We start from the raw sequence: 18395 nt of genomic DNA, 5'->3' as shown, positions 1-18395 counted from the left end.
GAGAATTTCCCCCCCGCCCTCACAATAGCTGCATAGGTGCACTGGAACAATCCTTCCCAAAACGCATCAAACCTTCGTCCACAAAGACGCAAAACTCACCGAGCGGTCAGGTGTGCACTGACATGCTCACACAAAAATCGCTTTTTGCTTTCTAACAGGTGTTTTAGCATTTGTTGTAAACTTGTGGATGTATTTTTCCAAACGCCAGCCCAGTTGGTGGCGACTGGCGATAACCCACCTTTGCCAATTGCAAGAATACAAACAATACCATTTCCGTTCCCGGCGGCGGAGTAATACCGTACCTCACAGCACATCTAATACAAGTCAATGGAGTTGGACAAAAACTACGATAAAACCTGTTGAAATGCGTCTTTTGCAGCGATTTTTGTGTGAGCACATCAGTCACTCGGTGAGTTTCACGTCTTTGTAAACGAAAGTTTAATGCATTTTAGGAAGGACTGTTCACCTATGCAGCCATTGTAGAGGTGGTGGGCGATCGAACAAACACTCAGAAATTCTCAGGACAGCATCATATGTCCAAATTTCAGTCAAAACCGTTCTATTTCATCATAAACAATCTGAAAACAGGGCTTTAAGTGTAAAATACCGAACTTGTCCTTTAAGCCAATAAAACCAAATCTATAAAAAGGTGTGGGACCACAAAACACACCCCAGAGCCTTTCACCAGTTTTATTTGGCTACAAATACCTTTTCATTTGATTTATTTAGGGTTAGTCAGTTCTCCTCTAAGATAGTTCAGTTCATATCAGAAACAAAAATCAAAAGCATTTTGCTTTTCTATTTGCTTTCAGATTTGCATGTAAACTACGTAGACCAACGGGTTTTTGAATGGTTTTTTAATATTCTTAAGCATGTTTGTAATGCTGTTAAACAAAGATTGTCAGTGTTTGTTGTTATTTGTCAGATCACTATGAATAAGTCTTTAAGGGTGTTGGGCATAAACAATAATCACACCCACATTTTTTGGGTTTTACAAATATAAAAGAGCTCTACTAAAACACAAACTGGTTAGAGACTGCAGTTTTCGGAACTTAAAGGTAAATGAAAACACACTGCAAATATACAAACATATTTTTTCTTTATAACTTACTGTTATTTTTCTTGAAACAGACACACAATTCATCCACAGCCATGTTTCTACTAGTTCTTATTCCAGGTAATGTTCATTTTTATATCACTTTTTATGCCTAAATTGTGTGGTTTAGAAATGTTTTTATTGAATCATGATTTCAATCAATTCTCTAAATGTGTTATAGTCATTAATGATATAATACAAGTTTCATACTTTTGTCAATGTCATGCATTTGCATCTACAACAGAAGTGAGAGCTTTGCAGAGTATGCCCAAGCTTACATTTTTTGCCAGTTTAAGACTTTTCAACAGTATGTGGCAAGGTGGAACACAAAAGGGAATTACAAATGAAACTAATTTCCGACTACGCCACCCGGAATATACCGGGAAATTAAACTATAAGGCACGAAGGTTCGTTGTCAAAGATGGGGCGAGAAGGACAACCCAAATATAGAAAAATATATAAATTCTTTATTTTATAGAGTAAAAAAAATAATCATCCCTCAAGAGTCACAATTTAAGCTTCACAACACATACGGAAAAAAGACAATAAAATTAAAGTGAGAGTTGCTGGCAGGGATTTTGTTGTTTACACCCCACACTCAATACCGCAAAGTTAGTGAAGCACTGCAAAACAGCAAACCGCAATTGGTGAATTTCAATCCCCAGCCAACGCATCCCACTTCAAACAAAATACAATCAAAACAATTAAACTTATACAAAAAGACAGACATTAATAACTAAAACATAAAACAAAAACAAAAAGCATAATCAAGGCAATTTAATAAACCGACAAACAACCATAAGCGGCAGCTGAAGGTAGTTGGTCACGTGCTCCCAGCGACCAGAGAGAAAGGCTGCACTTTAAAAGCAGTGGATAAAAGTCAATTCAGACCTTCATGATCACAGTCCCGTAATCAAATGACGTGGTCAAGGCCGTCAGCACCCAGTCGATGCCGTCAGCCCCCCACCTCAGTCCTATAGCAGCCTAAAGGAGGGCAATATCATTGTCGCGGATTCGTGAGCGTCCAACTACCAAATTGAGCAAATGAGACCCAGGCAAGGCAGCAGTGCAGTCATCTCAGATTAACACTCGTCCCATTTAATGTGGTTACGGACACCGTGAAGGCGTAGGCTACATGTCACCTGCCAGGCACAGAACACTTAATTACATAACATACTCAAATACCCGGAATAAACGATGGTAAGGCTACATACCAAGTCATTCCCAAAGGTTACGAACATCACATACTCGGTGATGAGACACCCGATGGAACGAGCATTATCCTAGCACAAGTATAATAAAATTAAAACTTTACACAAACACGAATTTACGCGTGCAGCCAACACTTACCATTCATTCATAAAATCCGCGTCCGCCAAGAGGGCGGTACCACTGGATGACGCATCTCGCTCCGAAACCTCTCAGGGCTTTTATACCCTCTGAATCAACATCCAATTGGTCTGGTTTTACCACACGTTAACCAATGACTAAACGTCATCCTGCTACAAGTAGGCTAAACATTTTACACATATGCCCTATACAGTAGTGTTGTGCATTTGGTCACTTGCTATTTTCTACACAAAAGCATGATACAAAATATAACCTTGATATTTTTAGGGCCCTATTTTAATGATCTAAGCGCATTGTCTAAAGCGAAGGGTTCCTATTCTCCTAATGAGAAATGGGTGTGTTTTGGGTGTTACGTGCAATAAACCAATGATAGTCTCAGCTCCCTTTAAAAGCAAGTTGCGCCTGGCGCCATGCCTAATCCCTATTCAGAAAGCAGAATTTGTAAACTGAAAAACTAAGGAGAGGACGAAGTCCACCAGTTTATGAATAATGTAATTGGGGTTGGGGTTAGAACGACTTTCTGTTACATAAAATTACATCCTAACCCAAACCCAACTCTAACCCTAACCCCAAGCGACAATGGTTTAAAAATCAGAAGACAAAAAATATAAACCAATACAGACTTCCTAACCCAAACCGGAACTTTAACCCCAAGCAACAATGGCTTAAAAATCAGAAGACAAAAAGTATAAACCAATACTTAAACTGACATCCAAACCCCAAGTCTAACCCCAAGCGACAATTTAAAAATTGGAAAAAAATTGAGTAGTTACCATCCAGAAGCGGCATGATCCTGCCAATCGTCGGCATCACCTTCCTGGATTCCCTTTCGTCTATATCCAACACTGAGGGATTAGCATGAAAGCAACGGAGTTCCCATTTCGTCGATATAGTGACGCATAGGGGCACTCTTCGGGTCTTCATACTGCCGCTGAAGGCGTTTGAACATGCTTCAGATTTTCACGCCTCGGGGAGTGAGAATGTGTTGTGTAATCTCATAAAATAATTTCCAAATATGCAAAAAAAGTTTGTACTCTAAAAATACTTTATTTGTAACAAACAAGAGATAAAGAATTTACAAACATGGGAAGAGCTGTTTCAGCACTCGGACAGCGCCATGTTTTTTTAGCATTACTTAAAAATGTTTCTCATATCACCATATCCAGAGGTACATCATATCACAATAAGTCATCATATACAATAAAACATTTAAAAATAGATGCATTTGTTAAAAGCAAAGCATTTATTTACTTATTTAGTCAAAATGAATTAATTAAATAATATAGCTACCCAGTCTCACAAAGTTTTTTGATATAGTCACATTTTTTTTTATTCTTTTTTCATGATATTATCACGAAATTTCGTGTTTTTTCATGATCGTATACCGAATTCCTGTTTTCGTGTGATTATCATGTATTGGTTACTCAACTGCTTTTTCCTATTTATAAACCATTGTCGCTTGGGTTTAGGGTTAGATTTGGTGCTTGCATTAGAATGTCACTTTATATATTGGTTTATACAATTTTTTCTGATTTATTTTTTATATGTCGACTGGCGTTAGGGTTAGAGTTGGGTTTGGTTAGGGATGTCCTTTTATGTAAATCTAACCCTAAACCGAAGCTACAATAGTAAGAAAATAGGACAAAACAGTTGAGTAACCAATACGTGATAATCACACGAAAACAGGAATTTGTTATACGATCACGAAAAAACACGAAGTTTTGTGATAATAGCAAAAAATATGTGACTATATAACGAAATTTCGTAAGATTGGGCTGAATATAGGCTTATTAGGTCCTAGTTGGCCACACATGTTAGTAAATATATGCATTTAATCATTTTTTCTCATCAGGCTTTATCACACTGACCTTATGTTCTGGACGTCAGTATGTCTTTGTAAATGAATCCAAGACATGGACCGAAGCTCAGAGTTACTGTAGAGATAAATACACTGATCTGGCCACAATTGAAAATGAACAAGAGACGACCCAGTTACTCAACACAGTGAATACCATTGATCTGGCCTGGATTGGACTTTATGATGATCTGAACAGTTGGAAATGGACTCTAGAGGACACTGATTTCTTTAAAGCAGGGGATAAACAGTTCAGAAGCTGGTATAACATAGGACAAGGATATTATGGAGGAAATCTTTGTGTGATTTTGTACAATGGGATATGGTATCCAACAAACTGCAACAGCACACATATTTTCATCTGCTATGATGGTGAGCAATTTCAATACTATTATACTATAGCACAATTAGAGCTCAAATTGTATTAAATAACCAACCTCTGATGCTTTTAGGAAGACAGAATGCCAACACTAGTTATGTTTTAGTTCATGAACCAAAGAACTGGACTGAAGCTCAGAGTTACTGCAGAGAGCATCACACAGATCTTGTTAGTATCAGGAATGAATCTGAAAACCAGGAGATTCAGTATTTTCTTCAATATATTGTCTATGATTTAGTTTGGATTGGTCTTTATGGAAGCAAATCTTGGTCTGATCAGAGTAACTCTACATTCAGTAACTGGAAGACAGGAGAGTCCAATAATGCTGAAGGCAGTCAATACTGCACTGCTGTGTCCTTTACTGACTTTGGGAGTTGGACAAATGAAAACTGTGATAATCAGTTATATTTCCTTTGCTACAGTGGTGAGTACATTTCTGTAACCAGAATTTTCTAAAATGTTTAAAGAGCCCCTATTATGTTGATAAAAATAATGTTATTTTGTCTATTTGGTGTAAAGCAATGTGTTCACATGGTTTATGGTTCAAATAACATTATTTTCCACATACCATATATTATTCTTGCTCCTCTATGCACCACCTATCTGAGGCGGAAATGTTACGCTCCTTACCATATATGGACTGGAGGTTATATCATCTTTACTACCTTATAAATACGAGTGCAAATCTGATCCAGAAATTGCAGTTGACCAAGCTGATCTATCAACTTTGCCAGCACAGTTTGAGCAGAATGTAACAGACTACTAAAGTAATGTAAGGATACTTAAAAATTAAACCATGTCTGCAGCAACGACAAATAACAAGCGATACTCTACACTGCCAAAGAACTTATATTGACAAGAAGTGAAACTCAATAGAATGTTCCATTGCAACACCAGCGCCCAGCAGCAGCCCAACGAATCCGCCATTTTGGAATGAGAGCGACTCAGGAGTCAACTAGAAGTAATGGCAATATCAGCTACTTTGTACATTATAAAGATCAAATTCAAACTGAATGATGATAACACAGAATAAAATACAATCAAACCAGTGATCATTAATTACAGCTTATTTTCAGATATTTAGACAAGTCTTTCACTTTTATATAGGCTAATTTTACATCCATACATACCGACATAAACTCATCCACACATAATATTTTGGCTCCATATACATACACTCAGGGTGCGATTTGCCGGGGGGGATGCGTGGGATTTCCCCCTTTCTGGTCAATGTATCCCTGACTCTGCTTAATTATTTTTATCCCCGGTGGGGATAAATTTATCCCCCCCTTAAAGTGATCAGTGCTACTACACTAGTGGCGAGACGGATCACAAAACGTATCACGGATCCGTGGTTTGATTAAAGTCAATTTTGTTTTAAAATGCGCTACTTTGGCTGGCTCTGATACAGCTGCCACGCAGCCTCTCTGTATTCACCACTCTGCAGACTTGCTCAATGTCCCGCCCACGGCACTATCTGATTGGTTACACCTCACCTATCAACACTTGCGAGATGGTTATGGAGCTGTGTGTCGAAACGATGAAATGCAGCATATTCAGCCGCATATTAATAAAGCGGGAATAAACATAACAATCTGATTATCTGTTTATGATGACAAGCAGAGTTAGTGTCCCAGTCAAACCACTGAGAATGGCTGAAGTTACACATGAGAAATGCCGATGAGGCGTTTAGCAAGACGCGGGCGCGTCCAGTTTGCGCAAATGAGGCTAAGTGACTAACACATAATGCATCTGACTTTTCTATCATTTCACTGTAGCTCAGCATCGCGGTGTAAAGTTAATGTTATTACTTTAAAAGCAGCATTAAAACTGTTTCTACTGTAATGGTTTAACTTTGCAATCAATACATTGTTCATATTTATGTTTAAGATGACACTATGTTGTGCCATATTTTGCCATTCAAGATTTAATCCTTGCGTGTTTTTTCGTTGTGCATGATCAAAGTTCATATGTGTGGGGATAGATAAGCTATTAGAGTAAAAATATTGTGTTAGGCTGCTTCATGAGTTAATAAGAAAAAAGATTTTACAATTCCTGCAAATGCAGTGATGAGTTCATGTTCTCATGATTTATTTTTATGAATTAAAATGTTTTGAAATGTGCTGTGGACAGAGACGCATTATGTCAAGAATGATAAAAAATCGTCAATAAGCTCATAATTTGTGCTAAAATAGTATAAATGTTTAGTTTTAAAACCATTTTGAAAAGCTGGTTATATTTTTATGTTTCTGCGCAAGTTCAGCAGACAGTGAGGTTCGGGTTTGTTCCGATCAGAGCTCGTGAGTGGGGAGCGCATTTCTGAATATTAGAAATATTTTAATTAGAAATATATATAAAAAAAATAATATTATAATGGATTTTGGTTAGGTCGGACAATGATTACCAAATTTCTCATATAGCCTATTGCTCTTCATAACCACTGAAAACAGTCAAAAAAGTTAAAACTAATGGTGGGTACAAAATGACTCATGACGAAATATGGTGGGTACTCACCGTGGCCGAAATCGACGCCTATGAAAACATCCCCCCTCTGTTTTTTTTACAAATCGCACCCTGCATACACATATACACACATATACATCTGAATTGCTTGAAATGGATTAAGTAAAACACAGCCACTGTCCAAAAGTTGCAATTATAGGATAACAGACAGAGCAATGTGTCACCGGGTGACTATGATAGGGCGGAACCAAAAGTGGCGGAGAAAGGTTCCGCCTGAAGATGGTTTCCGCCCGGGCCCGATTTTTAAAAGTACCTTTCACTTTTTAGTCTCCCTAGCAACGCGAATCAGGGGAAAACGAGCCACAGGTGAGGCGAATTAAGCTGGCAACCCACGATTGGAGGAGAGAGAAAAGACAGGACACATAAAAAGGCCAAAGGAAGCACAAAGAGACAGAGTTGTTTCGGGCACGAGCTCCATTATTGCCTAGGGCAGACCCAAATCACACACTCCGTCCTTGGAGGAGCCGGAGGGCTCCGTTGATCCACAGAGCGCTTAGAGCGAAAGGAGAGAGTACGGCAGCCAAGAGAGGCAAAAAGGACGGAGCTGTGAGAGAGTTTAAGGAGCACTGCACCGCAGGAGTTTTTTTGGTGTGTGTTGAAGCGCTGTGTTGTGCTCGTCTGGTGCGCTGCTGGTGGCTGTCTAAACTCTCTCTCTCTTAGGCTGAAGTTGCATGTTTGTGAGGACGTCGTGAACCTTAAAGGTTGAGGAGCGATCGCAACACGTTGTAAACCGAGATAAACCAAGAGGAGAAGAAAACGGCGTTGATGTGAGTAACAAGATTCAATTGAAAGCGTATTGTATACTGACCTGCCTTTATACTAGATACCTCCAGGAGAAGGAGGGCGGCCCTACCCCTAAGATAGCGTGGTGGGTGAGCCGAAGGAACATTAACCGAAGCAGTCACAACGACGACACTATCAACTAGGCCGTATGATTCATCGCCAGATCCGATCAAAGCGAAGTGGAGGAAGACGGGCGTCCTTTGTGTACACTTGAGTGTGGTGGGTGAGTCCTTGTGCTGTAGAAACCTTTATTTTGACGTGGTGCTGTGTATTGCTGTGGATTGCTGTGTATTGCTGTGTGTCTTGTCAGACAAACCCCCGCCTTCACACACTTCGTCGAGGAAGGACGAAGAGGCTGCCGGTCCTAGAGAAATCAGTGCATTATAGGTTGTGAACGTGCTTCAGGTCTAAAGTAACGGTGTGGTGCCCCGGGAACGATTGTCCCGTCTAGACATTGGGCGGATTGGAGAGTGGCAGTGAAGAGCAGGAGAATTGGCAGATGTTATAGTACGATCAGGGGCCGCTATTGTTGATGCTTTCATTTGTGTAGTAATGCTGTTACAGAGAGAGAGGTGTAGGAATTCTGCCATCCCGAGGCCTCTACAAAGGGGCGCCCCTGTCCAGTGTTCGATCGCCCAACGGTAGTGAGGAGAGGGAAGCGCTCGGTCCGGCGTGACGGTGTGACGTTTCACCCCTTTGTAACCATCGAGCTTGTCGAGAGGGTTCGCCCCCGACGCCACATAGGAACTGCTTACCCCATCTGACACATCGCAAAGACCAATTGTTGTAAGTCCGCCCTCTTGTTATATTGAATACCAACCTCTTTAAGCCCGTTGTTTGACAGAGACGGAAAACGCACTATATACGATCGGCACGTGAGGAGCACCACGAGAAGGAACTGAGTGAAACCTGTACTTACAGTACCCTGTGTCAGCAGAGAGTTGTTGCCTGTGGAGAAAGAAAGAGAGAGAGTGAATGACACGAGAAGAAACTGAGTGAAACTTGTACTTACGGTACGCTGTGTCAGCAGAGAGGGGAGAGCCATTCAAATCCAATTAACTGTGCCTTTGTGTCCCAGTCACTGCCTGTGGAGAAAGAAAGAGAGAGAGTGAATGACACGAGAAGAAACTGAGTGAAACTTGTACTTACGGTACGTTGAGTCAGCGAAGAGGTGAGAACGAATCAAGTCCAATTAACTGTGCCTTTTGTGTCCCAGTCGCTGCCTGTGGAGAAACAGAGAGAAAGAGTGAGCAACACGAAAACGAGCCGTGTGGACCCTGTACTTACCGTGAGCTGTAGTCAGCGAAGAGGTGAGAATAAATCAAGTCCACTTAACTGTGCCCCTGTGTCTCAGCCGCTGCCTGTGGAGAAATAGAGAGAAAGAGTGAGCACCACGAAAACGAGCCGTGTGGATTCTGTACCTACCGTGAGCTGTAGTCAGCGAAGAGGTGAGAGCGAACCAAGTCCAAGCGACGGTGCCTCTGTGTCCTAGTTGTTGCCTGTGGAGGAAGAGAGAGGAAGAGTGAGTGACACGACAAGGAACTGTGTGGGCACGTGTGGAGAAGTTCCCATACGGAGAACCAAGGTACGCAAAGAGGACATTAATCCCAACACTCATCTTGTTTTGATTTCTGCCTCCAGGAGGAAAAAGGAGGGCGCCACGGACAGCAAAGACCAGGCAGGAGCCTGAGTCCCACACCCCCTGGTCCACAGTGTCCCGGACCCCCGTTGCCCCCCCCCTTCTTCCTGTCATTCTCTTGGCCGTTGCCTACCTGGAGGGCAGAGCCAGATACTTTAGTTTTAATTTCCCCCTTCCCCATTTCCCAAGTACATTTTAAATATTTAAATAAATAAAGATTGTTTTATACACTGAAAAAAGTGATTCATTGAATTTAATCAATTTTTTTGGGGTGGGTGGTTGCGGTCAGTTTATTTAAGCTACATTTAAACAAAGTTTTATATTTTATTTTACTTTACTAATCTTTTTTGTTTAAATGTAGCTTAAATAAATTGATTGCAACCACTTACCCTAAAAAAATTGATTAAATTCAACGAATCATTTTTTCAGTGTACTTACCTGTCCTCGTTGTTGTCTGGTCATTGGGTTGGCTTTGGGGACCTCCTCGAGGTGGAAGTTGAGAAGGCAACTTTAGCCTACTAGCAGCCAGCCCCTGGGTGTGACAAATGCATCATGTTGTATAAGATTTTCATGTTTGTAGCGGGATCCAGGGGATTAATATGTACAAAATATATTTCATACCTAGTAGAGTTGGTAACTAATAATAATAGTAAATGTGTAAAGTAGCCTAAATTAAAATTACATAAAAAAATAAAGCAAAAAAAAAAAAAACTACCTCAAATGTGTATCTATTTAATGATTGGATTCCACAACTAATAACAACAACAACACAACACATACATACAAGACAATACAGCGTTTCGTGTAGGTGTAGCAAGAGAACAAAATTTTAATTTAAAAAACTTACTTTTGCGCTTATGATTAGGCTGTTGGATTCGCTGAGAATGAATTCAGAATGAATTGGCAGTGTCAGTGAGCCACCTAGTGGCTGTTGCCAAAAACGAATCAGAGTTTCCCCTCTTGTTCTTCTATACTCTTTGACACTGCTTAAAAGTCGTGTTTAAATCATGATTTGAATAGTCAGTAGCAAATAAATATGAAAACATATAGGATATTTACAGGCTGTGAGTTAGAAGCGAGTGGAATTATGATAATGTTTATCAAGTCCACGTTAACTCGTTGCGGAACTAAACTGTTGCCTAATATCTTTGCATTCATTGAAGTCCGAGAAAATAGTTTTTGGTTGGAGACGATAACTTATGTCATCGTTTGCTTTGGGATTAAAACTTTGCGGATTGTTAACATGTACTAACACTCCCTTACACACCAAAATAAATGTAAAATGATGTTAAGGAAAAAAGGGGCTCTTTAAATGTTAAAATTTGACACTTTCTTTGCAGTGTCATATTTGGCATCAACCCATCAGTATCACTTTATATCTGAGTCTAAGAACTGGACTGAAGCTCAGAGATACTGCAGAGAGAATTACACTGATCTGGCCACCATTGATAACATGGATGATATGAACAGTCTGATGGACACAGTTAATGGGAGTTACAGAGGATCAGCCTGGATTGGACTGTATGATGATGTGAACAGCTGGAGATGGTCACTGGAAAACAATGATTTCTATCAGGAAGGAGAGAAAGACTTCAGAAATTGGTTTCATGAACCAAACAACTACGCAGGGGATGAACTGTGTGTTTATATGAATTATGATGGCCGATGGTTTGATTCATCATGTGACAACTCCTTTTCATTTGTTTGTTACAATGGTAAGAACATTTAAATTATCATGTCTGTTCCTTATTTTTTCGCTTAGAATTTCTGAGCATATTTATGTTTCATTACTTAGCGAACAATAACACATTCATCATAATTAATTTTGGAAGAAAGTGGGCAGATGCTCAGAGATACTGCAGAGAACATTACACAGATCTCGCCAATGTAAGAAACATGATTGAAAATCAGAAGATCCTTGAGATAACTGGTGGTGAGGTCTGGATCGGTCTGTACAGAAACAGGATTTGGTCAAATGGTCAGATTACCAAATATCAAAACTGGAGACCCGAAATTCTTTATTCACCGGGACAACCAGATAATGGTCGATATACTTATGACCAGCAGGGTGACGAGCACTGCACTGCGATATCATTAGGACACTTGGGCAGATGGACAGATGAGAACTGCTTAACCAACATGTCCTCCTTCTGCTACAATAGTGAGTTTATGTTTGATTTATTTTTGGAGGAATATAATATGTCAACATAATATGTCTTTTATGTGTTTTTGACATGTATAGACAGTTTTTACAGGCTGTGAAAATCCTACAATCTATCCCTCCTCTTAATCATAAAGAATATACCATTATAACTTGGTAACTCAAAGTTGATTAAAAGCAAGCAAACTTTCATTATCATTACTAAAGAACATCTTCAAAAACATATCTTCCAAAGAATTAACATCATGTTAAAGCAACACTATGTAGTTTCCATGTAAAAATGACTTACTGCTCCCCCATGAGGTTGAAAAGCGCAACAGTGCCTGGTATCAGACACTCTTCTGCAGGCAGGGGGAGGGGCTGTGTTTCCTACCCTCCACCGCCACTTTCAGAGTGTGCTTGTAGCAGCTAGGAGGCTGCTCAGGTTGCAGCAACAGTACAATTTGTCCAGTTAAAAGTTGTTCTATCACTGAAATAATTTTAGAGACATTATTTAAAGGTAAAAAAACTACATAGTGTTACATTAATTTGATCAACGGCCAAACTAATTAACTCTTTCGCCGCCAGCGTTTTTAATGATTTTCATGATTTTCACAAAAGTTTAATGCCTTCCAGAAAATGTTCTTCTTTAAATATATAAACATACAATATATCTTGCTTTCAAAAAAAGTTTCATCCTACCTTCAGTAGTTCTTTTGTAATCAGCTTTTGAATTTGGGTAGGTTTCTGCAAAAACACCACATTTTGAGCAAAAAGCAGAGATAATTCCATTTTTGTGACGGACTTTTCATGGAGATCCCATTCAGAGCGATCTTTAAAACAGACACAGACATGCAACCGCTTGCCATAGGGCAATTCTTCCGGGTTTAAAAAGTTGCAGAAGATCGCAGAAAGCCGGAAATACTTGTCATTGGCAGCTAGGGAAACGTTTTCTTTTGATTGACGAGATGTCTCGTCAATGGCGGCGAAAGAGTTAAAGAGTACACAGTAATAGATAACTCTCCAGTTAAACATTTATTCTCAGAATAATTAAGTGTACACTTTGACCTGTAAAAAATTTCTGGTTGTCTAATTGTGACCTCCTAAGCTCAAAAATTAATGTAAAAGCAGTCAGTGTTGTTAAATTCATGGTAGTCAGTAGAATCTCTTGAGGTCGAGAATAGAGCAAAGCATCCAGTTTGAAGGTGGTTGTCTCCATGCAGTGTCGTCTCTTGGGGGAAAGTTTAGAGTGAAGCCCCTCTTGGGGACAGGTGTCAGGGTGGTGGCCATCTTGGGGACAGGCATTGGGCATGGTGTCCATCTTGGGAACAGGCTTGGGCGTGGTGGTCATCTTGGGAACTGGCTTGGGCGTGTTGGCCATCTTCGGAACTGGCTCGGTCGTGGGGGCCATCTTGGGTTCAGGTCAGGCATGGCAGCCATCTTGGGGACAGGCTCGGGCGTGCGGCCATCTTGGGTTCAGGTCGGGTGTGGCGGCCATCTTGTGGACAGGCGTGGTGGCCATCTTGGGTTCAGGTCGGGCGTGGTGGCCATCTGGGGATAGGTGTCGGGAGTGGCAGCCATCTTGGGGACAGGCTCGGGTGTGGCGACCATCTTGGGGAGAGGCTTGGATATGGCGGCTATCTTGGGGACAGGCTTGGGTGTGACAGCTATCATGAGAACAGGCTCAGGCGGACATCTTGGGAACAGGTTCAGGTTAGAAATTGGCTTGATTAACCTCGGACGCACAAGAGCATATTTCAAAGCATCAGCTTGCATCAGCTTGCGCCTGTCTCATCCGTTTCTATGGTTATTTTTGTGAGTTTAGTGTGTGAGTTCAGTGTTCAAGAGTTCCCCCGCCCATCAATCAATCAGTATCCGTGGCACGCCTTTATCACCTTGCATTATTTTTGTTAATATTTTTTTACTCAGTAATGGATATGATCTTAATGGTAACAAAGTTCAATACTTACAACAAAACATATACTTAAAGGAATAGTCTATCCATTTTCCATATTAAACTATGTTATTACCTTAACTAAGAAGAGTTGATACATCCCTCTATCTTCTGTGTGCGTGCACGTAAGCGCTGGGGCGCGCTGCGACACTTCGATAGCATTTAGCTTAGCCCCATACATTCAATGGTACCATTTAGAGACAAAGCCAGAAGCGACCAAACACATCAACGGTCCTCCCACTCAAGACGAGCAGCCACACGAGCAAGCCTGGTGGCACAAATCAAAACGTAGCGCCTTTCTAAGCGGATTCAAAATATTATGGCGGAATAGCACTTTTGGGAGTACTTCGACTCGCCTGAAAAATCCGCTCCCCTTTCTCCCTCTCATAATGGGAGAGGGAGAGTGTTACTCCCAAAAGTGCTATTACGTCATACAATATAGTTACCCTTTTAAATCCGCTCAGAAAAGCGCCACGTCCCATTTTGTGCCACCAAACCTGCCCGCACAACCACTCGTCCCAAACAGGAAAAACGCCGATGTGTTTGCTCACTTCTAACTTTATCTCAGTTTGGTACCATTGAATGTATGGGGCTAAGCCAAATGCTATCGAAGTGTCGCAGCACGCTCCAGCGCTTATGTGCACGCACTAAGATGATAGAGGGATGTATCAACTCTTCTTAGTTAAGGTAATAACATAGTTTAATATGGAAAATGGATAGACTATTCCTTTAAGTAAAAGTAAAATTACAGATTTTAACAACAACAAAAAACTCAATTACAGTAACGTGAGTAAATGTTATTCGTTACTTTCCAACTCTGTGTAAAACTAGTCCTGTCCAACTAGTACTTTAGTTTCATACTAGATAATACATGTATAGGTAAAATGTTTTTTTTTTTTTTTTTGGTGTTTAACATTTCTGACTTACAGGAATCTGCACACAATCTTCATGTGGTCCTCGTCAGTATCACTTTATATCTGTAAAAAAGACCTGGTCTGAAGCTCAGAGATACTGCAGAGAGAATTACACTGATCTGGCCACCATTGATAACATGGATGATATGAACAGACTCATTAAAACAGTAGAGGGAAATAAGTATGGTACAGCATGGATTGGACTGTATGATGATATGAACAGCTGGAGATGGTCACTGGGAAACACAGAGTTGGGAGAAGGGTTTAAAAGCTGGTATGGCCAGCAGTCAGTTAACTGGTATGGACAGAATCTCTGTGTTATCCTTTCATATTACAAAGGATTCTGGAATGAATCGTTGTGCTCCTCCCAGCGTTTCTTTATTTGCTATGATGGTGAGAACAGCGACTGGACTTTTAAATAATTAGAAAAAACATACTTATGATACTATAAGATGTTTACCATGTTTAAATGTTTCCCACAGGAAGACAGAATGCCAGTGCAAATTATGTATTTGTTTATGAGTACAAAAACTGGACTGAAGCTCAGAGTTACTGCAGAAAGCATCACACAGACCTTGTCAGTATCAGGAATGACATTGAAAATAAGAGGATCACATCTCTTTTAGACAAATATGATTGGGTTTGGATTGGTCTGTACAGAAGTCGATCTTGGTCTGATCAGAGTAACTCTACATTCAGTAACTGGAGATCAGGAGAGCCAAATAATGTTGAAAACTCTGAAGACTGCACTGCTGTGTCATTTATTGATGGGAAATGGACAGATGAAATTTGTGATTTGAATTTACCTTTCTTTTGCTACAATGGTGAGTAAACCATCCAAACATAAATCCATGCCATTTCAAGACAAATTTGTCAAAGCACTGTGGAATTATAAAAAATATGTTTTTTTTTCACAGAGACAGTGTTAGGATCATCCCGTCAGTATGACTTTATATCTGAGTCTATGAGTTGGACTGAAGCTCAGAGATATTGCAGAGAGAATTACACTGATCTGGCCACCATTGATAACATGGATGAAATGAACAGTCTGATGAACACAGTTAATGGGAGTTACAATGGATCAGCCTGGATTGGACTGTATGGTGATCTGAACAGCTGGAGATGGTCACTGGAAAACAATGATTTCTATCAGGAAGGAGAGAGAGAATTCAGAAACTGGTTTCATGAACCAAACAACTTTTTTGGGAAGGAATTATGTGTTTATATGGATTATTATGGAAACTGGTATGATTTTTCATGTGACACTAATTTCCCATTTGTTTGTTATAATGGTAAGACTTCAATTTTTCATCCCTAAAAAGATTGTGAATAATTTATTTCTGCTGTTTACACATGTAAACCTGAAATTTCAAATTAGTTTGCTATGATGATAACATTCCAATATGTGTCAAATACATGACAACGACTGTTTAAAGTCAGATTAAGTAAACGACTTTAAAATTTACCCAAGGCCCAAAAAAACACTTTGTTTTCATAAAAATAAGGTGGCCCGTCAAAAGCACACATGGATTAACTGATTACAGTACATTACATTTTGATATTTTTAGGTAGAGAAAACGCCTCTCAGAGTTATGTTTTTGTACCTGAGGGAAGGAACTGGACTGAAGCTCAAAGATACTGCAGAGAGTTTTACACAGATCTGGCCAGCGTGAGAAATCAAACTGAGTCTCGACAGATCCTAAACATTACACTGGGTCATAGTGTATGGATTGGTCTGTACAGAAACAGACTGTGGTCAGATCAGAGCAACTCTTCCTTCACATACTGGCTGCCGTCCACTTCATATGTTTCTGCACAACCAGATAATGGTTTTGGTGACTCAGGACTGAGGGGAGCTCAACACTGCACTGCTGTGTCTGGAAAATATGTCGGTCAATGGACAGATGAAAGCTGCTTAGCCCATTTGCCTTTCTTCTGTTATGGTGGTAGGTTAATCCTCATTTTATTGTAATGAAATTAAAGAATAAACATTAGAGAAACAGAGAACATAGAAACAGGCAAGCTGAATTTGATTGTTCAATAGCTAATATAAATGGCAGTGTAGCCACTAGTAATGTTTTATGTTAACATTATCTCTATCTTCTGTTTGTTTTCTGGTAAACATGATGATCATTACTTCAACCAACACTATCAGATAAGTATGGTATGTTTTGTGTATATGTGCTCTTTTCATTTCCAGAATACTGCAATTAACATAAATCAATTTTTAAATACATCTTTTATACATCCAGTCTCATTAATAGTAAATACTATATTTGTAAGAATGTATATATTGTATTTACACAGTACTCAACATCTTGTTGTTTTTACTAAACAGTAACAGGGCTACGCGTGAAATTTAGAAGTGAAGAAATTCTGTCAAGTTCTCAGTTTGAAGCATTTATACAAGTGAGTGTACATTTATAACATTCGCATGTTATTATTGATCTATTTTTATGTTTTATTTTGTTGTTTCATGTTGTCTCCCTGGTCCAATAATAACTCACTGTAAAAATAACATCAGCAAATACAATTTTAATAATATACATTTGCACCAGTAAGAGAATAGTGTGTCAAAGAGCTCGCAAATAACTTAAAAATCTTGTTTCAGCGCCATGAAGGATTTATAAGAAGTGGAATTCACGGTAACTTCACCTTTAGTTTGAGAAGTTATCGTAAAATTGGACCATGAAAGAGACAACAGCATTCCTGAACACACACACGCGCACACACACGCGCACACACACACACACACACACACACACACACACACACACACACACACACACACACACACACACAGTCAGGCATACATGGTTTATGGGGACTTTCCATAGACGCAATGCATTTTATACTGTCCAAACTGTTATATTCTATTCCCCTAACCTACCCCAGTCCCTAACCCCAATGTCACAAAAACCTGTTGCCAGTCTTTAATCTATGAAAAACTACCAATTAGTATGTATTTTTAGCGTTTCAGTTTATGAGGACACTTCCTGTGTCCTCATAAACCATGGTAATAGCATAGTTAACATGTCATTATACACTATTCATGTCCTCGTAAACCACATTTGCCAACCCACACACACACACACACACAAACACACTCACACACACAAACTCACACACACACACACACACACTCTCACACACACATATTATCAAATAAGTAAATGTCTGCATTTGTATGTTTTGCAATTCCATAAATGTATCAGACTGGTATCAAGTTTTAAACAACTATAAGAGAGTTTAGTTTTGACACCGGTGATTTTGCGGTGTATTCTGACAGCAGTTAGCGTGGTTTCAGCCCTATAGAGGACACACCCCCACCACTTGAGAGCTGAAAATACAGCCTATTTTTTCAAAAATTTTATAACTTTTTTATTTACTTTATGTTTTTTTCCATCATTCAATTTTGGTTGGGTGGTTAAGAACACATTTACAGTTTTTTCCAATTGCTAACACACAATTTTGCAAACTAGTCTGGTTTTATCAAAAAACTTAACACAATTTACAAAACCACACACCCAAATAGCAAAATACCACATATATCCTGCAAAATGAAGCACTCCAATCTAAACTACATATAACATTATCAAAATCAAACTTTGACACAAATTGGAACACACTTCATTCATATTACCAGATTTTTGTCTAACCAACTACACACAGTTGGGCATAATGAAAAGTGCACTTTTCTTTAGTATGCTTTGCCATAATACTAAAATATGTATTAGATTGTTCACATGCACAAAAATATTT

General features: G+C 39.5%; 1 protein-coding gene and 1 long non-coding RNA gene across 2 annotated transcripts in view; one reads left to right on the top strand and one right to left on the bottom strand.

Moving 5' to 3' along the window:
• The window catches only part of LOC141366236 (C-type lectin lectoxin-Enh4), a 45331-nt gene extending 27641 nt beyond the window's left edge, over nucleotides 1-17690 (top strand). Inside the window, exons 4-5 of the mRNA XM_073871709.1 lie at nucleotides 16972-17042; nucleotides 17245-17690. Coding sequence (XP_073727810.1) covers nucleotides 16972-17042; nucleotides 17245-17325 — 152 coding nt within the window. The 3' untranslated portion in view covers nucleotides 17326-17690. The remainder of the gene's footprint in view (nucleotides 1-16971; nucleotides 17043-17244) is intronic.
• LOC141366235 (uncharacterized) lies at nucleotides 1505-2597 on the bottom strand. Its single transcript, XR_012371339.1, has 3 exons — nucleotides 2447-2597; nucleotides 2311-2379; nucleotides 1505-2238 (listed from the first exon to the last, which is right to left on the bottom strand). It is a non-coding gene; the product is annotated as an uncharacterized lncRNA (long non-coding RNA).
• Nucleotides 17691-18395: the final 705 nt, after the last annotated feature.

Source organism: Misgurnus anguillicaudatus, chromosome 9 (genome assembly GCF_027580225.2).
Source record: "Misgurnus anguillicaudatus chromosome 9, ASM2758022v2, whole genome shotgun sequence".
NCBI classification, from domain to species: domain Eukaryota; kingdom Metazoa; phylum Chordata; class Actinopteri; order Cypriniformes; family Cobitidae; genus Misgurnus; species Misgurnus anguillicaudatus.
The sequence above is the reverse complement of the archived record's forward strand: the minus strand, read 5'-3'. Positions and strand labels throughout refer to the sequence as shown.